The sequence below is a fragment of the Somniosus microcephalus genome, chromosome 1 (genome assembly GCF_052327205.1).
Source record: "Somniosus microcephalus isolate GS21.2 chromosome 1, FLI_Smic_1.0, whole genome shotgun sequence".
Lineage (NCBI taxonomy): Eukaryota > Metazoa > Chordata > Chondrichthyes > Squaliformes > Somniosidae > Somniosus > Somniosus microcephalus.
Genome location: NC_140987.1, coordinates 212,330,854 through 212,356,370, shown reverse-complemented (window position 1 = coordinate 212,356,370; position 25,517 = coordinate 212,330,854). Strand labels below are relative to the sequence as shown.

The 25,517-nt window shown below is 45.5% G+C and overlaps 1 protein-coding gene across 3 annotated transcripts in view; it reads right to left on the bottom strand.

The window, feature by feature from the left end:
• The window catches only part of LOC147124569 (xanthine dehydrogenase-like), a 268,524-nt gene that overhangs the window by 137,206 nt on the left and 105,801 nt on the right, over nt 1–25,517 (bottom strand). For all 3 annotated transcript variants that reach the window (XM_085989524.1, XM_085989530.1, XM_085989522.1), the window contains one exon: nt 9,419–9,588. In XM_085989524.1, coding sequence (XP_085845650.1) covers nt 9,419–9,588 — 170 coding nt within the window. The remainder of the gene's footprint in view (nt 1–9,418; nt 9,589–25,517) is intronic.

Below are 25,517 nucleotides of genomic sequence, written 5' to 3'. Positions count from 1 at the left end.
AGTTAAATGTTGGTGGGTAAAACAGGGCCCATATGCTTCATAAATGGTATTAAACTAGCTAGGGGAGAGATTGAAAGATCTGGGTGTGATGGTATGCTCCAAACTAGTATGTCCAGTCATTGCAAAGCATCAGTCAACAAAGAAAACATAATGATGATGAGGCTTGCAGTTACTGAAGTGGATTAGCAACTGCTGCATCAAAGTAGACAGAGGGCGGGAGAACAGGATTAGCGGGCTGGATTTTGTGAATGGAGACGAGTTGAAGGCGGGACTGCTGCTTGTTGGGTCTAAGTCCCGCCTCCATCAACTTCTGGCCAATCAGCGGGATTTCTCCATGATTGACCTTGTTAAGCCCGCCCTGCGGGCTCAGCAGGCCAATTAGGGGGAAGTCACTGACAGAGCACACCAATGTCTGACGTGCCATCTGTCAAGATTTCTTGAAAGAAGAAATGTCAGCGTTTGACAGCTCTGTGAAGCTGTCAAACACTGACATTCTGTGTAGTTTGATGAGCCCTTGTGTTCAGGACTCATCAAACCTTTCTACTTTGTAGATTTCAGATGACTGTTGGTTCGGAGGATCCAACAGCCAGTTGTGAAATCTACAAGGAAAATGTCGGGACTCCCGATCCAGAGTGGATGAAGGCTGTAAGCAGAAACAAAAGATAAGTGAAATTTTTTTAACAATTTACACTCACTTTACATACTTACCACTCCACACTTGCACCCATCACTCACCTCTACATCTCACTTTCAGACCCCTCCGACCTCCTTCACGTCTCCTCCAACCCGACAGGGTTCTCCGAGGTCGGAAAGCCTGCAGTTGAAAAGGCAAAATTGGACTAATCCTTTTTTCTGCCTGTTAACTACCAGTTAACAGGCAGCTAAAAGGATTTAATCCCTTTCCTGCCTCGAGGAGACGGGACCCGGGTCAGGACGGCTTCCCGCCTCCTGGCAAAAGGGCACGGAGGCGGGTTTGCCAGCCGCCCCCACATTCTGCAACTTTACTGGCAGTCCCGCCTCCATACCCGCCTCCTCGGGGCTGGCAAAATACAGCCCAACGTTTCAGGTCTGGGACCCTTCATCACAACTGATGAAGGGTCCCAGACCTGAAACGTTAACTGTTTCTCTCTCCACGGATGCTGCCTGGCCTGCTGAGTGCTTCCAGCATTTTCTGTTGTTATTTCAGATTTCCAGCATCCGCAGTATTTTGCTATGGTAGACGGACAGTGGTTGTGCATGGAGCTGCACTGGAGTGGCTGGAAGCGATTAGTTCGGTGTCCAAAGACTTTTGCTATTCACATTCAAATATTAATGATTTGGAAGTGGGGAATAGAGACAAAATGGTCAAAATTTGCCATGGCACAAGGTGGCTTGGGCAGGCAGATCAGGTGCAGATGGAGATAGATTAGGGAAACTGGGTTGAGACATGGCAAATGAAATTCAATTATCAACAACTGAAAACTGATGAGACTAGTGAAGAAGAATAAGCAGTGCAATTATAGGCTAATAGGTGTTAGTCGACATGAAACGTCACAAGAAAAGCATTTAGGGATGTTAGGAGACTGATAATTGAAAATATCTACACAGTGAGTAGCAGCAGTAAATAAGGCTTACAGGATCTTGGGTTTTATAGTGTAACAAATATAAGAGTTATGCAGGGCATTGGTTCATCCTCATCTAGAGCAGTGTGTGCAGTTTTGATCATCATATTACAGGATGAACATCATGGTACTGGAAATGTTCCAATAATGGGCTACCTGTCTGATAACGGGTATCAGATCCTTGAGCTATAAGGGGGACACAACAGCACCTTAGTCTGTTCCCAGTAGAGAAGAGGAAAATGAAAAAGGATCCTTTTGAGATATTCAAAATCTTAAAGGCAATCAATAAGTTGAACCCTGGTCAGCTTTCCCATGCTGACCCAACTCCCCTGCTCTGCTCTCCTCATTTGACAGATTAAAAAAATCAATTTAACCATGAGATATAAAAATTCTTAAGTCCCGTAATTGTGAACCATGAATTATAACTTGGTTTACTGCTAACATTAATTATACTAATATAAGACCTAATTTAGGTTAATTGCACATCTCACCTAGTGTTCTGCCTTATAATTGCAGGAGTTTCGTTTTGTTACCGCCAGTAGGTGGCAGTAAATGGAAATGGCCAGTAGGGTCACTCAACAGGAAGTAGTATAGTGATAGCAAACAAAGAGGTCACATCAGCATGGAGCGTGCTGCAAGTTAATCCGCTGTAATCTTACATTGTTACGCCTTCGAAAGCATTGCCTGTGAGTTGAATGGTTTCATTACATATTCATGTTTAGATGTTAGTTATATCTCATGTATGTATGTAGCAAGGTGCATTTATTTCTTTTTTCTTTCTCAGTTTTACTCCAACCCAATGCAACTGATTTGTATTGTTTCATTGACCTCATGCAAGTGTGGCATTATTAAACACCGGAGCTTGGACGCTACATCCTGACTCCCATGTCGTTATTGAAAGGAGTTTGGCTGGCTGTCTAACTGCGTACAGACACATACACGTAGGGAGGACAGTACACTTAGAACATTAAATTGTTGGGGCATAATTTAATCCATTTGCTAAATTTAGCAGTACAAAGCAAGAAACACTGCTATATACTCATTTTTGCTAAAATTAGCAAATTGAGGAAAATATATTCAGTGAAGTCTTATGTTTAGAAAGCCTGGAGGAACACCATTGTGTAAAACAGAAACAATCGAGCTTACAGATTTGTTCCTTAGATTACAATAGTGTGGTGGTTATGTTACTGGACTAGTAATCTAGAGAAGTTAAGTTCAAATCCCTCCTTTGCTGTTTGAGAATCTAAATTCAGTTCAAAAAAAATCTAGAAAAGAAAAAGCTGATATCAATAAAATTGACCATGAAACAGTCGGTTTGCCGTAAAAACCCAACTGGTTCACCAATGATCTTTAGAGCATGAAATCTACCATCCTTACCCAATCTGGCCTGTATGTGACTCTCTGCCCTCTGACGTGGTCTAGAAAGGCACTTGGTTGTGTCAAACCACGATCAGCGGTTCAAGAAGGCAGCCCACCACCAATAAGTGCCAGTATTGCCCACATCATGAGAATTAATGAGAAAAAAAAAGCTATGCTTTGATGTTAATAGCAATGTATTTATTAATAGAAATTCTAATCACTAAAACAACCAATAGCTGCTTTGGTCGAATGCAAACATTAAAAAATAAGCAATTGTGCTGTACAAAATCCAACAGCTCAACAAGAAAAACAATTGGCCTCCAGGCTACATGTGTCATGGCTTTCTTCTTAACTGAAAAATAACACTGATTCTATGATGACCTTAGGCACCAGATGGCACTAAATGTTCAGTCGGCTCAAGGCTCATTTACTTCAAGATGACAGTTTTGTACTAAAAGGTTAGTGCTCAATTTCCTGCTAGACCAGAGTAGAACACCATCTAGTTTTTAAATTCAACTCTATCTGAATCTCCTTTGTATCAGGCACAATATTTGGTCACACTGTTGATTTGCGTTAAAACATCGGGCGAAGGCGAATGGAAGGCGTTATTAACACAGCAAGTATGCACATTAAAATTAATGATTAAAACTTCCCGCACTCTAGGGAACTCATTGTAACTGAAGGGGCAGCTCCCTGATGTATGGGAAATTTGAATCTTCTGATTTAACTGTAAACAAGTGAGGCACTGGTAGTTGAGCTTCAGCAGCAAGCCCAACCTGAATGAGGTAATCTTATTGCCTTTGCCTTGATGGTGGGCGAGTCTAGGATAAGGGGGACATAACCTTAAAATCAGAGCTAGGCCACTCAGGAGAAAGTTAGGAAACACTTCTACACGCAAAGGGTGTTGAAGCGTGGAACTCTCTCCCACAAAAAGCAGAAGATTCTAGCTCAATTAATAATTTGAAATCTTAGATGGATAGATTTTTGCTAGCCAAAGCGTATTAAGGGATACGGAACCAAGGCGGATGGATGGAGTTAGGATACAGACCAGCCATGATCTCGTTGAATGCCGGAACAAGCGCGAGGGGCTGAATGGCCTACTCCTGTTTCCATATTCCCATGACCTTGGGGCGGGCTTGGGCTGAAATTTGGCAACCTATTTGGGGTCTGCATTTGGTGACCGTGGTAACTATTGGAGCAGTTCTCTGGGAACACATCAAATGTGAATTTATTAATTTAACTGCAAAGCAAACACGGACAAGCAAGCCACCAAGTTCAACCTAGGAGAGGCAAAAGGCAATTTTCTCAAAGTTGCCTCATTTGGAACTCACCTGTTGCCAGAACCTGTTGGTCAGCAGCTGCTTGTCTGCCCTTGCAGTTAAATCAGCAGATTTAAGTTTGCCATTCTAGTTGGCACTGCAATGGCCAATAGGTCAGCTCCCTAGAGCTCTGGAAATCTGAATCTGATTTAATTGCATTGCAAAGGTGGAAACATGGGCAGCTGTTTGGAAAATTCTGGCAGTAAGCGAGAAAGAGGAAATTGTCTCAGAGGTATTAGCAATGAGCAGTAGTTCCCTCTTACGCATCTGACCTCCTACCCAGTTACAATTTGATTTATCACAAAGTTAATCCTATTTCCAACAGCCAAATGAGAAAGAGAGTCTATAAAAGCGACAAAGAGCTCAAAGCTCATCTTTGCTTCAAAATAATGATTGTTGTTTAAAATGTTCCGCATGTAAAGTTATACAAGATCTTTCCAACTACTACCAGGAACACCATCAAAGTCAACCAATCAAACATAATATTAATAAAATAATTAAAAGTCTTGACCAGGGTTTTATGCTTCTGCGCTCACCAACCTGCAAAATGGGTGAAAAATTGAGGGATGACAAACGGAGAAGTAGAAAACTCCATCCCTTGTTTATATAAGAACCAGTTACTCATTTGTAAATCACCCCTGCAGATGTTTTTTAATTTGTGCTCAAATCAAGACTAATCTGGGCATTGGCCAATTTATATGAAGAATTGTTTTCAGGAGTCAGTCCTGAATTTGTCTATCAGTCATACCTATATCCCTTGTCCTGCAGCTGTGGTTTAACTTAAAATAGTGTTGCAGATTTACCTTTTTTATTGTACTTAGTATCTACTTCTATATACCTCTACAATAGCCCTTCTCATTCGCCTTCTACGTTTTCTAGCCTCACCTCAAAACTCAACCATCTGAAATGGGGGATCAGTCCAGTGGGCTTTTCTGCAACTTCCAGGACTTGAATATTTCCCTTGTGCCTCCTTGACCAGGAATGAACTCACAATTTGGTCAATGGCAACTGGACATGCCAAATGAATCAAGTCTGTACAGATGAGCTGATAACAGATTTGGACTCTAAAAGGGAAATTTCCAATCTGCATACAAGTTGTCACTCAGTTGTACTTGGTTCCTTACATACTGTTGCATAACTGTTACACTTAAATCAGCACATCAGCAGCTTTATTTAAAACCTTGATCATTGCATAAAACAGCACTGATGTTGATACAAGTTAATTCAGGTGTAACTGAAGAGGGAAGTTGCTCAAATCAAATTTAGGCGGCAAGTATGTAACAACCTGCAATGTGAAGTTTAAAAAAATTCCTAGTGGTCTACTGGACAACCTGGGAACTTTATTTCTAATCTTTTAACGTTAGCAGGGTCTCCAAAAATGTATTTTATACTGGTATGCAAGAATCCAGTAACACCATGTTAGACAACACTCCACCAACATCTTCAGATCAGAAAGTTAGCTACATCAGAAATGTGAGCACTCTATCAGCACTGGAATTATTTGTTTTCAAAACCAAACACAAACTGTATGAACTATATATTACATGGCAGAATTCAAAGAACTGGCAACTCTTTATATTATGGTCTAGCATCATGTGCCTAAAAATAAAAATCAATATTTATGGGTTTTGAAAAATCATTAAAAGTGTATTTTTCGCCTACAGATATACTTCATTGACATCATTCCAAAACTTGGTATTAACTACAAATTTTTACACAGCCTTGCTACTTTTATAGATTTATTAAAGGAACTGTGTAGCTTAATTTGACACTCTTGTTGATGGAATCACTAATTTTACCACTGATCTGTCAAACACATGAATATAATCAAGCGGAGCCACTTGCAGCCTGACCCCATTTCCCAGGCAGCACATGGTACAGTGACAGATGCAGGAGGCTCACGATCGCATCTGTCACACCAGCTGAACTGTAAATATGGTGGGTGTAGTTGGCACCAGTTGTGCTTGGAATCAATTTAGGAGTTCTAGTTGTAAAACTATAAACTGAAAAATAAAAAAAAAGGTGCTGTGGGTTATGTCTAAAAGGCATATTGTGCCATAAATTTGAATTTTGCAGTGTTTGTTTCCAAATGGAACCGGTCTGTCATTTAAGAACTATCAGGTTATAACAGTAGAGGTATTCGGGCAGTAAAGAAGGGTTTAGAAAGAAGAAAGACTTGTAATTATATAGCTCCTTTCACAACTTCAGAGCGTCCCAAAGCGCTTCACAGCCAATTAAGTTTTTTTGGAAGTGTAGTCACTGTTGTAATGCTGGAAACACGGCAGCCGATTTGCGCACAGCAAGCTCCCAAACAGCAATTAAATAAAGGACCAGATCATCTGAGTTAGGTGTTTGTTGAGGGATAAATATTGGCCAGGACACCGGGAGAACTCCCCTGCTCATCTTCAAATAGTGCCATGGGATCTTTTACATCCACCCGAGAGAGTGGCAGAGGGCAGATGGGGCCTCAGTTTAATGTCTCATCCGAAAGATGGCACCTCTGACATTGCAGCACAGGCTAAAATACATTAAAGGAACAAGTGAAACATATTTTAACCTCCGTTGGGCCACAAACAAGTTGTCTTGCCTGACTACCAGCGCCAAAGATGGAAAAAGTACCTACAATACAGGTTGAGCGTCCAAAATCCGGAGTTCCAGAATCCAGACTCCATGACGATTGGTGGCGGGGTCGTCCTGAATCCGTAAAATGTTCCGGAATCCAGACACCCTGAGGGAGGCTTACCAAAAACCGGAAATATCGCAACCTGGGCCCAGGCATTTCCAGACTCGGAACATGTTTATGATGTCTGAAGTCTGGAAATATCGCAACCTGGGCTCGGGCGTTTCCGGACTTCGGACATCAGAAACACGTTCCAAAGTCCGGAAAAACACGAAAACCGGCTTGGGCTCAGCCTCGGTCCCGAGGTTGCCGGATTCGGGACGCTCAACCTGTAGTACAAAAGTACCCAGCGTCAGCTATGGCTCAGTTGGTAGCACTCTTGCCTTCGAGTTAGAAGGTTGTAGGTTTGAGTCCCACTCCAGAGACTTAAGCACAAAAATCTAGGCTGACACTCCAGTGCAGTGCTGAGGGAGTGCAGCACTGTCAGAGGTGCCGTCTTTCGGATGAGACATTAAACCGAGGCCCTGTCTGTTCTCTCAGGTGGATGTAAAGATCCCATGGCACTATTTCGAAGAGGAGCAGGGGAGTTATCCCCGGCGTCCTAGCCAACTTTTATTCCTTAATCAACATCAATACAACAGGTGATCTGGTCATTATCACATTGTTGTTTGTGGGAGCTTGCTGTGCGCAAATTGGCTGCCACGTTTCCTACATTACAACAGTGACACTTCAAAAAGCACTTCATTGGCTGTAAAGTGCTTTGGGAAGTCCAGTGGTCGTGAAAGGCGCTTTAGAAATGCAAGTCTTTCTTTCAATAGTGCTCGAGTATTTGATGCTGGAAAATTGTATCAAAGATCAATTTAGTCATGTCAATCTGCAGAGTTCTGGACTTGAACTGGCAAAAAAAGCCTCTGGTGCTGGTTTTCAGCAAACTGGAGTCCTTTTCTCCACCAGTGTGGAGCCCACTTCTAAGCGGGATGCATGACTTAGCAAGCAGAGGAAACAAAGCAAGGAAAATATTTTCAACTTTTACTTTACAAATAAGCAGGGTACACAATAAAGTAGGTTATATTATATATAGAGTAAAAATAAAAATTTGAGTGTAGGAAGATAGGGTGCACCCTTCTGGCATACCCCGCTGTAACTGTGGAGGATGAGCTAGCGAGTAGGTTGGGACCAATTTTCCTGCGCATCTGTCTGAAGCTCCCACGCAGGCCCCCTGCCAGTTTCTGAATGGAAAACCGGCGCGTGTGTGGAAGTTTAAAGGGGCCGCGCACCCAAAAAAAATTACAGCGAACATTGGTTGATCCATATACACCAGGTCCTAGCCTAGCGTCAAAGCATTCATGTTGGCTAGTTGGGACAGAGCACCCGCCTGGACCAAACTTGGCCATTGACGTAGGAAAGGGTTGGGGTGGGGGGTTCAGGACTTCCTATGTCAGAGGTTCCAATGACTTCGGCCTTTAAAAGTGGCCAAGTGTAGGGTCGGCACAGGTACCAGGTGATTGGCTGGCCCAGTGGCAGTTGTGGAGTCCATCTTGGGGTCAGGCCAAGTTCAAGGCCTGGACCCCTAAAAAGGGGAGAAGTTGCTTTAAAAAAATATATAAAATTAGAGGCCTCCTTGACCCTTGAAATGGAGCTGCAGGGAGCACCATCAAGAAATTTCTCTGGGGGAACCACCTGGACCCAGACATCTATGTTGTATTTACAGCCTGCTGTACAAGAAGGGAGCCATAGCTGTGTGGACACCCACCACTGGATCCTTCCACTCCTGACCCTACATACTCTGACGGGGGAAAACAGCAGAGGTCACAAGCAGGCGCAATCCTGGCATAAGTGCAAGGATTATTGGCCAGCAAATTTCCAGGGCCCAAGTGTTTAACATTTATTATTTCAGGTTATTAGTTTTATTTTCATACTAAGACAGCTTGCTGCTGACATTAGTGGCATAATTCCCACAAGTTTTGTTTTGGTGTCACAATGTGTGTGGAAAACAAAAATTGGCTTTCCAAGCAAAACTCAAATTTTTTATGAGAAGTGCAGTACCCAGAAATAGAAATAAAATCAGTAAATACTCAGCAGATCAGGCAGCATCTGTGGAGAGAGAAACAGAGTTAATGTTTCAGCTCGATGACCTTTCGTCAGAACTGGAAAAAGTTAGAGGTGTAACAGGTTTTAAGCAAGTACAGAAGCCGGGAAAGGGGGAAGGGGAGGAAAGAACTAAAGGGAAGGTCTGTGATAGGGTGGAAGATATTAAGTAACAAAAGGGATGATGGTGCAAGGTGAAAGGAGATGGTAATCGGACAAGAAACAAAAGATGGGTCTAGAGGAGGTGTAAGCTGTTGTCCGAAAAAATAGGGGCAGAGGTTATGGTCTGAAATTGTTGAACTCAATGTCGAGTCCGGAAGGCTATAAAGTGCCTAACAGAAAGATGAGGTGCTGTTCCTCGAGCTTGCGTTGAGCTTAAAAATAGAACATATTTAGGTAGATATGCAAAATAGATAGTTTGCTGTACTTACCCATACATCTGCATGACAAAGCCTGGGCTGCAGAATCCACACTGACTGCCATTGTAATCAGCCAGTCGCTGTTGTATGGGGTGTAAACCCTTCTTTACAGACCCCAATGCCTCTACTGTTATAACCTGATGGTTCTTCAATGACAGGAGGGACCCAACTGGAAACAAACACTGCAAAATACAAAAATATGGCACATTATGCCCTTTAGACATAAACCCACACCACAGGTTTTTTTAAAAAAAGGAGGTACAAAATGTAGCATTTATCTTGTATTTTTATGCAGTACATATAATACACAAAACGTGCAAATCAAAACCAGGTCTGAAAACTTTCAAAGTACTATTTAGGCCTATCCAATATAGTTTTTTTGATGAATTTAGGACCATTAGGAGATGAGGGATAAGTACTAAGGAATGGAACACTTCCAGGCAACTTAAAGTCAGCATTAGACACTCGTAGGCCAGGTACAGCAGTCTTCCCTCTTTACCCAATAATGTGCCTTAGTTCCAACCTCAGAAGACCAGCCATGTGATTCGGGTGTTATGAGTATAACCTCTACTATTTTCCACAACACACTGTACATTTTGCTGAATGTACAGAAAATGACAATCATTTAGGGAATTGGCTTGGTGGAATTACTGACCCCCCTATTGTGCTAGAGCTGAATGAACATACACAATTAAATCACAAGATCACCAGGGAACCATGCATCTTCTGAAATAGCTACTTCACACTTATTGGGCACCGGAATTGCAACAGCTAGTGCCAGAGACTAGGTTGCCATGAGTCACTGTTTAAATAGAAACAAAACTAAGGCAAAAAACAAAAACAAGAGGATGTTAGCTCCAAGGGAGTATTGTTTTTAAAAAGATTCAATTTTTAAAACAGGGTTACATGCACAACTCTGCACCTAAGAAACGGCCAGTAGATGGCACTGTGGAAACGTTTCACATATAAAGAAGAAAACTGCTCCCAGTGCTTTAAATATATAATGTTATTCGCAGGTTCACAATAGTGACTTGATTATTCCAGATTAAAAAGTGTCAGTCAGCAAATGTCTAAAGATCAACCACCAGCATTTATGCACTAAATATAGTATTGCATGTCTTTATTAGTGCAGGAATCTGTCACGTTTATAATACACACTGCTTCAGGTACAAATTAATGTGCATATTATATTTATGGATATATACATTTTCCAGTGTGCTACTTTCTATCCCCATCAAAACACCTTTCATCAACTGACAGAAAATTGGGCCAATAAGTAGGAACCCCCGCTCACCACCAACGACACTCCACAATCAGATCTCAGGAGGAGTCATAGTAGCACAATAGCAGCAATTTCAAACTTTCCTTTATCCATATATGAACTTCTGCCCTACTGTGAGGACTATAATCTAGTTGTGGAGTTCAGAATTGGTACTCCTCACAACTTGGTTAATAAACAGTCCTGGGACTACAACCTATTTGCAAAGCATATGTTGATACTGTTACAGAAGGAAACAAACAGATAGTTCAAGGATAAGCAGAAATGAAAGCAATTTTTGGTTATATAAAGGGCACTAATATCTCTGCCATTTTTGAACTTATCCTGTTAGAGGAATGCCATTTTTTGCCCCTCTGGTTGATCCCAAATTACATAATTTCTGTCATAAACTAATCTTTTCCAAGTATGCAATCATGAGTTATATTAAGTGCTTACAAAGAATCCCGCAGCACAGTGAAATGGATACAGAAACAGATTTTGCAGACCTCAACAATTACATGCATTTTCAACAATGCCTCTTTTTAATACTGGAATTTTTTCAATTTTCATCATAAAGGGAATGGGACGAGTTCATGTGAGTGGAAGACACCTGAAGACATAGAAGACATATGGATTGAATAGGAAAGTGGTCACTATGGTCTCCTGGAGTTTGCTTGAACACCTGCAGGAGTCGTAGAACCTTGCAGCACAAAAGGAGGCCATTCGGCCCAACTTGCCTGTGCTGGTGATTTGAAAAAGCAATCCAATTAGTCCCACTCCCCTGCTTTTTCCCCATAGCCCTGCAATTTTCTCCCCTGCAAGTATTAATCCAATTCCCCTTTGAAAGTTACTATTGAATCTGCTTCCACCACCCTTTCAGGCAATGCATTCCGGATCTCAACGAGTTGCGTAAAAAAATTCTAATCTCACCTCTGGTTCTTTTGCCAATTACCTCAAATCTGTGTTCTCTAGTTACTGATCCTTCTGCAAGTGGAAACGGTTTCTCCTTATTTACTCTATCAAAACCCTTCGGGGGAAAAATTCGGTATCACCCCATTTGGGGCGCCATTATTGGCGGTGCGCAAAGTTTAGCGCCTGCTGCTAATTATCGCCTCCGACAGCAAACTTGGCTTTTATCGCCCCTGGAGGTGATTGGAGCGCTAAATCAGGCGCTTCACACCTGTCTTAAGGCGCAAAGGCCGAGGAGCGAGGCGCTACCTCAGAGCGCTGGCGAAGCAAGGAAGGGCAAATCCAAATAAACCTGCAAAGTGCTGCTCAGTACTCAAAACTCCTTCACACAGCGTTGAATCTCTCCAGAAGTCAGTCTCTCTCTCTCTCAGAATGCGTGGTGCAAAAATGTCACCGACAAAAAAAGGCAGGAAGCGGTCGCCTTTAAACAGCGCTCCCCTAGTCCCTTTCTGACAGCATAACGCTCCCCTCAACCTGTCGTTGCTAGCGGCAGGCGGTGAGGCAGGGGGCGCCACTCAATATCCGGTCCGGAGCGCTAAGGGGGCATTGCGCACTCGACTGATGTCACAATCTGCCGGCGCAGGAGACAGTGGCGGTACATAAGAACATAAGAAATAGGAGCAGGAGTAGGCCAATCGGCCCCTCGAGCCTGCTCCGCCATTCAATAAGATCATGGCTGATCTGATCCTAACCGCCAATCCACTATCACAGAACCATCTCCTGAATCTAACAGATTTAGACACACGAAATAGGAGCAGGATCAGGCTACATGGCCCCTGGGCCCGCTCCGCTACCCACAGGGCCATGACCGATCCGAACCTAGACTCATGTCCAAATTCCTGCCCGCTCCCCGTAACCCTTAATTCCCTTTACTTCTAGGAAACTGTCTATTTCTGTTTTAAATTTATGTAATGATGTAGCTTCTACAGCTTTTTGGGGCAGCATATTCCATGGACCTACCACCCTCTGAGTGAAGTAGTTCCTCCTCATCTCAGTTTTGAAAGAGCAGCCCCTTATTCTAAGACTATGCCCCCTAGTTCTAGTTTCACCCATCATTGGGAACATCCTCCCCGCATCCACCCGATCCAACCCCTTCACAATCTTACATGTTTCAATAAGATCGCCTCTCATTCTTCTGAACTCCAATGAGTAGAGTCCCAATCTACTCAACCTCTCCTCATATGTCCATCCCCTCATCCCCGGGATTAACCGAGTGAACCTTCTTTGTACTGACTCGAGAGCAAGTATGTCCTTTCTTAAGTATGGACACCAAAACTGTACGCAGTATTCCAGGTGCGGTCTCACTAATACCTTGTACAACTGAAGCAATACCTCCCTATTTTTATATTCTATCCCCCTAGCAATGAAAGCCAACATTCCATTGGCCTTCTTAATCACTTGCTGCACCTGCATACTAACCTTTTGAGTTTCGTGCACCAGGACCCCCAGATCCCTTTGTACTACAGTATTTTCCAGTTTCTTGCCATTAAGATAATAACTTGCTATACGATTTTTCCTGCCAAAGTGCATAACCTCACACTTTCCAGTATTGTATTCCATCTGCCAAATCTCTGCCCACTTACTTAGCCTGTCTATGTCCCCTTGCAGGTTTTTTATGTCCTCCTCACTCACTACTTTCCCTCCCATCTTAGTATCATCTGCAAACTTTGATGTGTTACACTCGGTCCCCTCCTCCAAATCGTTAATATAAATTGTAAAGAGTTGGGGACCCCAGCACTGACCCCTGCGGAACACCACTAGTTACTGATTGCCAGTCTGAGAATGAACCATTTATGCCAACTCTCTGCCTTCTGTTAGATAGCCAATCCTCTATCCATGCCAGAATATTATCCCCAATCCCGTGATTTTTTATCTTAAGCAATAATCTTTTGTGTGGCACCTTGTCAAATGCCTTTTGGAAGTCTAAATACACTACGTCCACTGGTTCCCCTTTATCCACCCTATATGTTACTTCCTCAAAGAACTCCAGCAAATTTGTCAAACATGACTTCCCCATCATAAAACCATGCTGACTTTGTCCTATTAAATTATGATTATCCAAATGTCCTGTTACTGTCTCCTTAATAATGGACTCCAAAATTTTACCTACCACAGATGTTAGGCTAACCGGTCTATAGTTTCCAGCCTTCTGTCTACTGCCCTTTTTAAATAAGGGCGTTACATTAGCAGTTTTCCAGTCTGCCGGGACCTTTGCCGAGTCCAGGGAGTTTTGGAAAATTACCACCAATGCATCCACAATCCCTACTGCCACTTCCCTCAAGACCCTAGGATGTAAGCCATCAGGTCCAGGTGATTTATCCGCCTTGAGTCCCATTATTTTACCGAGTACCACTTCCTTAGTGATTTTGATCGTGTTTAGCTCCTCCCCCCCTTTAGCCCCCTGTTTGTCCAGTGTTGGATATTCTTAGTGTCTTCTACTGTAAAGACTGATATAAAATATTCATTCAGTGTTTTTGCCATCTCCATATTTCCCACCATTAATTTCCCGGTCTCATCCTCTAAGGGACCAACATTTACTTTAGCCACCCTTTTTCTTTTTATATAACTATAAAAACTCTTACTATCTGTTTTTATATTTTTTGCTAATTTACTTTCATAATCTATCTTCCCTTTCTTAATCAATCTTTTTGTTATTTTTTGCTGTCTTTTAAAGTTTTCCCAATCCTCTATCCTCCCACTAGATTTGGCTACTTTATATGCCCTTGTTTTTAGTCGAATACTATCCTTAATTTCTTTACTTAGCCACGGATGGCTGTCTTTTCTTTTACACCCTTTTCTTCTCAGTGGAATATATCTTTTTTGGAAGTTGTAAAATAACTCCTTAAATGTACACCACTGATCATGTATCGTCTTACCCTTTAATCTATTTTCCCAATCCACTCTACTCAATTCCGCTCTCATACCTTCATAGTCTCCTTTATTCAAGCTTAGCATGCTTGTTTGAGATGCAACCTTCTCACCCTCTAATTGAATATGGAATTCAACCATGTTATGGTCACTCATTCCAAGGGGATCCTTTACTAGGACATTTTTAATTAATCCTGTCTCGTTACACAGGACCAGATCTAAGGTTGCTTGCCCCCTGGTCGGTTCAGTTACATACTGCTCAAGAAACCCATCCCTAATACACTCAAGGAACTCGTCCTCAAGGCAGTCCTGCCCAATTTGATTTGTCCAATTAATATGATAGTTAAAATCCCCCATAATTATAGATGTTCCCTTATTACAAGCCTCAACTATTTCCTGATTGATACTCCGTCCAACAGAGTTGCCACTGTTCGGAGGCCTATAGACTACGCCCACTAGTGTTTTTTTCCCCTTATTATTCCTTACCTCCACCCAAACTGTTTCATTATTCTGATCTTTTGACCCAATATAATTTTCTGTATTACAGTGATTCCTTCCTTTATTAACATAGCCACCCCACCTCCCCTTCCTTCCTGCCTGTCCTTCCTGATCGTTAAATAACCTGGTATGTTTAATTCCCAGGCATTGTCACCCTGCAGCCATGTTTCTGTAATGGCCACAAGATCATACCCATATGTAGTTATTTGTGCCATTAACTCGTCTATTTTGTTACGAATGCTACGTGCATTCAGATAGAGAACTTTCAAAGATGTTTTGTGACACTTAGTTCCTGCTTTTGCCCTTTTTATTACTTTACCTTTTACTCCATATCTTCTGCCCCTTCCTGACACACTCTGGTTTTTAATTTCCCCACTGCTACCTAAGTCTATGACCTTCTCTGTTGTCATTTTTATTATTTGCTCTCTAGGAACCTCCCCCCCACTAGTTAGTTTAAAGCCCTCTCTACAGCCCTAGTTATATGATCCGCCAGGACTCTAGTCCCAGCACTGGCCAAGTGAAGCCCGTCCCAACGGAACAGCTCCCTCCTGCCCCAGTACTGGTGCCAGTGTCCCAGGAAGCAAAACCCATTTCTCCCACACCAGTCTTTGAGCCACGCATTTAACTCTCTAATTTTATTTGTCCTAGCCAAATTCGCTCGTGGCTCAGGTAATAATCCAGAGATTATTACCCTTGTGGTTCTGCTTTTTAATTTGGCCCCTAGCTGCTCAAACTCCCTCAGCAGAACCTCCTTCCTTGTCCTATCTATGTCGTTGGTACCAACATGGACCACGACAACTGGATCCTCCCCCTCCCACTCCAAGTTTCTCTCCAGTCCAGAGGAGATGTCCTTAACCCTGGCACCGGGCAGGCAACACAGCCTTCGGGACTCTCGCTCTCGGCTGCAAAGAACTCTATCTATCCCCCTAACGATACTATCCCCTACCACTACAACATTTCTTTTAACTCCCCCCACTTGAATGGCCCCCCGCTCCACGGTGCTGTGGCCAGGTTGCTCATCCTCCCCGCAGTCCCTGTTCCCATCCTCACAGGGAGTAAGAGCCTCGAACCCGTTGGACAAGTGCAAGGGCTGCGGCTCGTCCAACACTACCTCCTGGATCCCCGTACCTGCCTCACTTCTAGTCACACCATCCTGACCCTGGCCACAGACTACATCTGAATTAATTAATCTAATTGGTGTGAATACCTCGTGATACACAGAGTCCAGGTAACTCTCCCCCTCCCTGATGTGTCTCAGTGTTTGAAGCTCGGACTCCAGCTCTTCAACACGGAGCCGGAATTCCTCGAGCAGCCAACACTTACTGCAAATGTGATCACCGTGAGCATCAATGGTGTCCACCAGCTCCCACATGTTGCAGCAGCAACACATCACCTGATCTCCCATTCTATGTAATTAATTAAATTTATTAATATTATTCTTAAATATCCTCTGCCCCGATTCTAGATGGTGAATATCACACCTTAGAAACTATAAACCAAAGAGATTTAAGCTTAAAAAGGGAGAAATACTTACCAACCAATCACTTACCCGCTTTCTGGTGACGTCACACTTGGATTACTTTTTACCTCTCTCCTTCCCTCCGAGTTCCAAGATTGGAGATTGGTAGGCCTTACCTGGTCTCTGGAGCCTTTATACAGCCGCTCAGCCCGCGATTCCCGCACTGAGGCCTTACCTGGTCTCTGGAGCCTTTATACAGCCGCTCAGCCCGCGATTCCCGCACTGAGGCCTTACCTGGTCTCTGGAGCCTTTATACAGCCGCTCAGCCCGCGATTCCCGCACTGAGGCCTTACCTGGGCTCTGGAGCCTTTATACAGCCGCTCAGCCCGCGATTCCCACAGTAGTGTTTAGCGCCACCGTAAAATGTCTAGTTAATTTCGCGAGTGGCACAAAAATCGCCGCGCCCGGCCTCTAGTTGCTTTGTGCCCCAATTGGCACCCTCTTAAGGCGCTAACAGGAGGTGCAAACAACTGAATTTTTCCCCCTTCATGTTTCCAATGCCTCTATTAAATCTCCCTTAAATCTCTGCTCTGAGGAGAGCAGCCTCAGCTTTGCTAGTCTCTCCATATAACTGAAGTCCTTCATCCCTGATACCATGCTAGCAAATCTCTTCCATACCCTCTCGAAGGCCTTGGCCTCTTTCCTAAAAAGTTATGCCCAGAAATTGACACAATACTCCTGTGAGGCCTAACCAGTGTTTTATAAAGGTTTAGCATAACTTCCTTACTTTTGTACTTTTATGCCTCGATTAATAAAGCCAAGGGTCCCGTATGCTTTTTTAACAGCCTTATCAACTAGTCCTGTCAACTTCAAAGATTTGTGTACAGACATCCCTAGGTCTCTGTTCGTGCACCCCCTTTAAAACCGTACCATTTAGTTTATATTGCCTCTCCTCATTCTTACTTCCAAAATGCATCATTTCACACTTCTCTGCATTAAATTTCATTTGCCATTTGCCTGCCCATTTCACCAACCAGTCTATGTCCTCCTGAAGTCTGCTACAATCTTCCTCACTGTTTACTTTATTTCCGAGTTTTGTGTCATCTGTAAACTTTGAAATTATGCCTTGTATACCCAAGTCCAGGTCATTAATATATATGAAAAAGAGCAGTGGTCCCTGTGGTAAACCACTGTAGTTCACTGTTGTTGTTGTTGTTGTTCACTCTTGTTTCACTGTTGTGCCTGACTATGCCTCAGCTGACTCCGCCCCTGGGCTATCGAGTATAAGAGCGGCCGCATGGCAGCTCCTGGCATTCGGTCGTCCACTAGAGGCATAGTCCTGATCTGTCTGAAGTGCAATTCAGTAGTTAATAAAAGCCTGTCGTTCTGAACTCTGCCCAGCCTTTTATTAGAATTGATAGCGCATCAATTTTATTAACTACTGAAAAAAAAAAAAAAACGATGCTGCAGATTCTTAAGATCAAGTGCCTGGAACTCGACCCGCAAGAACCGGACTCGACTGCTAAGTTCTCGCACTGGCTGCACTGTTTTGAGTCCTTCCTGACTGCATCCGGCGAGACCGTCGCCGCCGATGAGCTCAGGGTGCTGAACTCTAAAGTAAACCACCGAGCTTTTGCCCTTATCCGGGACGCTACGAGCTACCAGGGGGCTATCGACATCTTGAAGGAGCAATACGCACGCCCGGTCAACTATGTTTACGCAAGACATCTCCTGGGGTCTCGCAAACAACAGCCCGGGGAACCCACAGAAGCATACATACGGGCGCTGAAGGAACTCGGCCGAGCCTGCGAATGCAAGCAAGTAACAGCCACGGAACATACGGAGGAGCTCATCCGGGACGCCCTCGTGGCGGGCCTCAGGTCCACTCACACACGGCAGCGACTGCTGGAAAGTAGCGAGCTCGACCTAAAGAAGGCGATTTCACTCACCCTCTCGTTGGACGTAGCCCACCGGAACATGGAGGCCTACTCCCCAGACCGCGCGGCCGCCTCATGGATGCCGCAGCCGCCGCCACGGGCCCTGGCCTCAACTGCTGCAGCGATGTCCCGCCCGAGCCAGAAATGTTATTTCTGTGGCCAAACCAAACACCCCAGGGCGCGCTGCCCGGCGAAAAACGCGGTCTGCTCTGCCTGCGGTAAGGGGGGACACTACGCTGGCGTCTGCAGAAGTCAGAAGACCCCTACCTCCAGCAGCGCCGCGTGCGATTCGTGGGAGCGGCCATCTTGCCTCCCTCCAGCCTCGTGGGGATCGGGATCGTCATGGGCGCCGCCATTTTGTCCTTCCTCTCCGACGCCGCCATCTTGTCCGCCATTCTGCCAACGGGCCCCCGACTCACCCACCGCCGCCTCACCGGGGTTCTACAGCGACGCTACCGACTCCACAGCGGCCTCCATCACGCTGGATCAATCCAGACCCCACCAGCTAGCCAGGTCCACGATGGACATCCAGGTAAATGGCCGCGCCACAACTTGCCTTTTTGATTCCGGGAGCACGGAGAGCTTCATACACCCTGATACAGTACGGCGCTATTCCCTCTCGGTCCGGCCAACGCGCCATCGGATCTCCATGGCCTCGAAATCCCACTCAGCAGACGTCGGCGGCTACTGCGTAGTGACCCTCTCGGTGAAGGGCTCCGTATATAAAAATGTAAAGCTATTCGTCCTGCCACATCTCTGCGCTGCCATTCTACTGGGGTTGGACTTTCATTGTCACTTTAAGAGTGTCACCTTGACATACGGTGGACCTCTTCCCCCGCTCACTGTCTGCAACCAGCAGTTTTTAAATTGCCCGCCGCGCCCCACCTGTAGTCTCTCCACCCTCAAAATCACACCCCCCCCCCCCTGTTCGCCAATCTCACCCGCGACTGCAAGCCTATCGCCACAAAGAGCAGGCGATACAGCACCGGGGACAGATCCTTCATAAGATCTGAGGTGACGCGGCTCCTGAAAGAGGGGATTATTGAGGATAGTACCAGCCCCTGGCGAGCCCAGGTGGTAGTCGTTAAGACTGGCAACAAGCAGCGCCTAGTCATCGACTACAGCCAGACTATCAACAAGTACACCCAGTTGGACGCATACCCCCTCCCCCGCATAGCCGACATGGTTAATAAGATAGCGCAATACCGCGTTCTCTCAACCATTGACCTCAAGGCAGCATACCACCAAATCCCTATCCGCCCTGAGGACCGCCAGTGCACAGCTTTCGAGGCAAACGGCCGCCTTTTTCACTTCCTCAGGGTTCCTTTTGGCGTCACCAACGGTGTCTCCGTCTTCCAGAGGGAGATGGACCGGATGGTCGACGAGAATGCGTTACAGGCCACGTTTCCCTACCTGGACAACGTGACCATCTGCGGCCATGACCTGCAGGACCATGACTCCAATCTTGATAAGTTCCTCCGCACGGCCCAACTCCTAAACCTCACGTACAAGAAGGAAAAGTGCATATTCCGCACAGCCCGCCTCGCTATCCTTGGTTGCGTGGTGAAACACGGAGTCATCAGTCCTGACCCTGACCGGATGCGCCCGTTGATGGAACTTCCCCTGCCCCACTGTCTCAAGGCCCTCAAAAGGTGCCTGGGCTTCTTTTCCTATTACGCCTAGTGGGTCCCTCATTATGCGGACAAAGCCCGTCCACTTATCAAGTCCACTTCCTTCCCCCTGACGGCGGAGGCCCGCTTAGCCTTTCACCGTATAAAAGATGACATTGCCAAGGCCACCATGCACTCGGTAGACGAGTCCATCCCCTTCCAGGTGGAGAGCGATGCATCCGACTTTGCCCTGGCCGCTACCCTTAACCAGGCGGGAAGACCCGTGGCCTTCTTTTCACGAACCCTCCAGGGCTCCGAACTCAGACACTCCTCTGTGGAAAAAGAGGCCCAGGCCATTGTGGAGGCGGTGCGCCACTGGCGGCACTACCTGGCTGGAAAACGATTTACCCTGCTTACTGACCAGCGTTCAGTTGCTTTCATGTTCAACAACAAGCAGAGGGGTAAAATCAAAAATGACAAGATTTTGAGGTGGAGAATCGAACTTTCCACCTACAATTACGACATCTTGTACCGGCCAGGGAAACTCAACGAACCCTCAGACGCTCTATCGCGAGGCACATGCGCCACCGCGCAGATCGATAGACTACGGGGCCTCCACAACGACCTCTGCCACCCGGGGGTCACCAGGTTCTTCCATTTCATTAAGAGCCGCAACCTGCCTTACTCCATCGAGGAGGTCAGGACCATGACCAGGAGCTGCCCAGTCTGTGCAGAGTGCAAGCCGCGCTTCTATAGGCCTGACAGAGCAAACCTGATCAAGGCCACCCGCCCTTTTGAGCGCCTGAGTATCGACTTTAAAGGGCCCCTCCCCTCCTCTGACCGCAATGTGTACTTCCTCAACATAGTTGATGAGTACTCCCGTTTCCCTTTTGCCATCCCCTGCCCGGACATGACCACCGCTACGGTCATTAAATGCCTGCACAACCTCTTTGCTCCGTTCGGTTTTCCCAGCTATATTCATAGCGACCGGGGCGCGTCCTTCATGAGCGACAAACTCCGTCAGTACCTGCTCGAGAGGTATTGCCTCAAGCCGGACCACCAGCTACAACCCCCGGGGGAACGGACAGGTTGAAAGAGAGAACGCGACGGTCTGGAAGGCGGCCCTCCTAGCCTTAAAATCTAGGGGCCTTCCGACCTCCCGTTGGCAGGATGTCCTACCCGATGCGCTCCACTCCATCCGGTCACTGCTGTGTACAGCCACCAACGCAACCCCCCATGAGCGAATGTTTGTTTTTCCCCCGGAGGTCCACATCCGGTAACTCACTACCACACTGGCTGACGTCCCCAGGGCCCGTCCTGCTGAGGAAGCATGTAAGGTCCCACAAAACGGCTCCCCTGGTAGAGAAGGTTCACCTCCTCCATGCCAACCCCCAGTACGCCTACGTGGCATACCCGGACGTGCGGGAGGATACAGTCTCCATTAGAGATCTGGCACCCTCGGGGTCCACTGACCCGCCACCATTGCCCCCCACCACGACCCCCTCCGACACGGCCCAAAATTCAGTAGACCCAATTCTCACCCCTGTCCATTCCACCCCAGTAGACGGCATGCCGCGCCCCCAGGACCAGCCGGAGTCCACTCGCCCACCCAACACCAAAGGGGACGATACGCCGGTGCTGGACCCCGCTCAAGACGCGTCGTGGGAAGCTGTACCATCGCAACCGTCGCCACGAAGATCTCGACGGCAAACGAGGCCGCCCGACAGACTCGCCTACTCGAACTTTTGATACACTTCACCCCGCCGGACTTAATTTTAAACGAGGGGTGAATGTGGTAAACCACTGTAGTTCACTGTGTTCATTGTTGTTGTTGTCGTTCACTCTTGTTTCACTGTTGTGCCTGACTATGCCTCAGCTGACTCCGCCCCTGGGCTACCGAGTATAAGAGCGGCCGCATGGCAGCTCCTGGCATTCGGTCGTCCACTAGAGGCATAGTCCTGATCTGTCTGAAGTGCAATTCAGTAGTTAATAAAAGCCTGTCGTTCTGAACTCTGCCCAGCCTTTTATTAGAATTGATAGCGCATCAGCCCCAATACTGACCCCGGCGGGACACCACTATACATTTCCTCCCTCCAGTCTGAAAAACAACAGTTCACCACTACTCTCTGTCCCTTAGCTAATTTTATATCCATGCTGCCATTGCCCCTTTAATCCTATGGGCTTGAAATTTGCTAACAAATCTATTATGTGGTACTTTATCAAACGCCTTCTAAAAGCTCATATACACATCAACCACACTACCCTCATCAACCCTCTCCGTTACTTTATCAAATAACTCAATAAAGTGAGACTAATTGGATAGCTCTTTCAAAGAGCCAGGGTTTCAACATGTCTCCTTCCATTCTATGATGTTAGTCAAATATTATTTGCCATTAACAAAAATACTCATTCAGTACCTCAGCTATGCTCTCTGCCTCCACAGGGTGATCTCCTTTATGGTCTGCCTCCACAGGGTGATCTCCTTTATGGTCTGCCTCCACAGGGTGATCTCCTTTATGGTCTCCAATCAGCCCTTCCCTTCCTTTGACTATCTTTTTCCTATTAAATATGTGTATAAAAGGCTTTAGAGTTCCCTTTTCTCATTGACCCTCATTTCCTTTTTCATTCTCCTCTGCATTTTCTGTATTCAGTTTGGTTCTCTACTGTATCATGAATCTGACAGTTACCATAAGCTTCCTTTCTCTGTTTCGTTTTAATCTCTATACATTTAGTCATACAGGGAGCTCTAGCTTTGGATACCTTTACTTTCTCCCTCATGGGAATGTGTTTAGTCTGTTCCCAAACTATCTCCTTTTTCAAGGCCTCCCATTGCTCATTTATTGTTTCACCTGCCAATCTTTGATTTCAATCCACCAGAGCCAGATCCCTTTTCAACTCACTGAAATTAGCTCTCCTCCAGTGGAGTATTTTTACATTTCATTGTTCTTTGTCATTTTCCATAACTACGCTAAATCTGATGATATTGTGATCACTGTTTCCCAAATGCTCTCCCACTGAAATGTGCTCCACTTGCCACACTTCATTCCTCAGAACTAGATCCAGCAGGTCGCTGAAGGTAAGCATGCAGGTGCAGCAGGCGGTTAAGAAGGCAAATGGTATGTTGGCCTTCGTAGCAAGAGGGTTCGAGTACAGGAACAAGGATGTCTTACTACAGTTATACAGGGCCTTGGTGAGACCGCACCTTGAGTATTGTGTGCAGTTTTGGTCGCCTTATCTGAGGAAGGACGTTCTTGCCATGGAAGGAGTGCAGCGAAGATTCACCAGGCTGATACCTGGGATGGCAGGAATGACGTATGAGGAGAGATTGTGTCGATTGGGCTTATACTCACTGGAGTTTAGAAGATTGAGAGGGGATCTCATCGAAACCTATAAAATTCTGTCAAGCCTGGACAGACTAGATGCTGGAAGGATGTTCCCGATGGTCGGGGAGTCCAGGACCAGGGGTCATACTCGAAGGATAAGGGGTAAGCCATTTAGGACTGAAATGAGGAGGAATTTCTTCACCCAGAGAGTGGTGAACCTGTGGAATTCTCTGCCACAGAGGGCGGTGGAGGCCAGTTCATTAAATATATTCAAGAAAGAGTTGGATATATTTCTTAAGGCTAAAGGGATCAAGGGATATGGGGAGAGGGCAGGGACAGGGTACTGAATTTGAATGATCAGCCATGATCTCATTGAATGGCGGAGCAGGCTCGAAGGGCCGAATGGCCTACTCCTGCTCCTATCTTCTATGTTTCTATGCTTCCTTCCTTATTGAGCTGGAAACTTACGGATTAGGAAAGTTCTCTTGTACACATTTCAGGAATTCTTCACCCTCCTTGCCCTTGACATTTTTTTCCCCAGTCTTTATTGGGGTAACTGAAATCCATGATCACTACTCCATTGTTCTTTTAACTTTCTGAAGTTTGCTCCACCTCCTTCCCACTATTTGGTGGCCTATAGAATAAAGCCAGCAGCCTAACAGCTTCCCTTCTGTTCCTTAACTCTAGCCATATAGATTCAGTCTTTGAACCCTCAAGCACATCATCCCTTTCCAGGGCTGTAACATTATCTTTGATCAATGCTGCCACCGCCGCCCCCCACCCACGCGTCCTTTTTTTTTCTTCCCTATCTTTCCTGAATACATTGCAGCCAGAAATAGTAAGTTCCCATTCCTCCCCTTGTTTGAGTCAGGTCTCTGTTATTGCCACTATATCATAATCCCACGTGGCAACTTGTGCCTGCAGCTCACTAACCTTATTTGTCACACTCCATGCATTTACGCACAAGCGCTTCAAACCCACCTTAGTCTGCTTTGTATTTCTCCCCTGGCTGACCTCTCATATTTATGAACTACTCCTTATTCTAATGCGGTTTGTCTCTCCCAGAACTCTATGCACCTTGTTTCTCCTCTGATGCTTCATTGTGGTTCCCCTCCGTCTGCCTAGAATTCTTTCCTAAATTGACGACTTTTTTTTCCCTCTCCCAGAACATTGGACGGCCAAGGGGGTTAATGGTGTGAGCAGATGGAACTGTGGTATAAGTCAGGCTTGATTGACCAGTTGGTCTTTCCTATTCTTTTTTGTTTGTTCATATGTGACATATCCAACAGTGAGGGGTGACCTGATAGAGGTCTTTTGAGATAATGAAAGGGTTTGATTAGAGAAAATGTTTCCACTTGTTGGGAGGGGGGGATGGGGAGTCAAAACTAGAGGTCATAAATAGAAGATAGTCACTAATACGTAAATTCAATAGGGAATCTAGGAGAAACTCAATTTATCCTCTCTCTCTACTTGCGCCCTTATACTTATTGGCCCAGAAATTCGGGTCGGAAGCTTCCCGTGGGTGCAAGCCTCCGACCTGCACTTACCTTGAGTGCTAGCTGTTGAGCTGTGGGCCCCCGTGGAATTCCGATCCTGGGCCTCCTCCAACTGCCGGCGCGCAGTGCTTGCGTATCCCAGGGGCGCAGTTAGTTCGATGCGTCCCCTGGGATCACGTGGGCCATGGAGAGCCAATCGGAGCAGGGAATGCTCCATTCATAAGTTTGTCAGGAAGAGCTGTCAAATCCATGAATACTATAAGCCCCAAAACATCACTAAAACCACAAATAATTTTTTTTTTTTTTAAATCACATTTTTAAAACTATAAATTACATGAAATAACTATTTTAAACAATAATTTAAATTTTTGCAAAAATTAATTACATTTTCTAACGGGGCTAAAAATAAACTTACCTTGCTTTAAAGTATTTAAAAATAATAAACCTGTGGAAAAAATGTTTTAATTTAATTAATTCATCACTTACCTCGTTAAAAGCAGGCCTTGTGACTGCTTTTTACATGTCTAACTTCTGGAGACTTACCCTCCCGGAGAAACCTGGAAAAAAAACGTAAGTTCGAAGCGTACGCGCAGCCTCTCCCGCGCACGCGTTCCACCTCTTAACCCCTTCTTTCAGGGGAACGAAAGTGCCGGTTTCCCGCGCCTGCACAAAACCGGCACTTTCGTTGGGCCT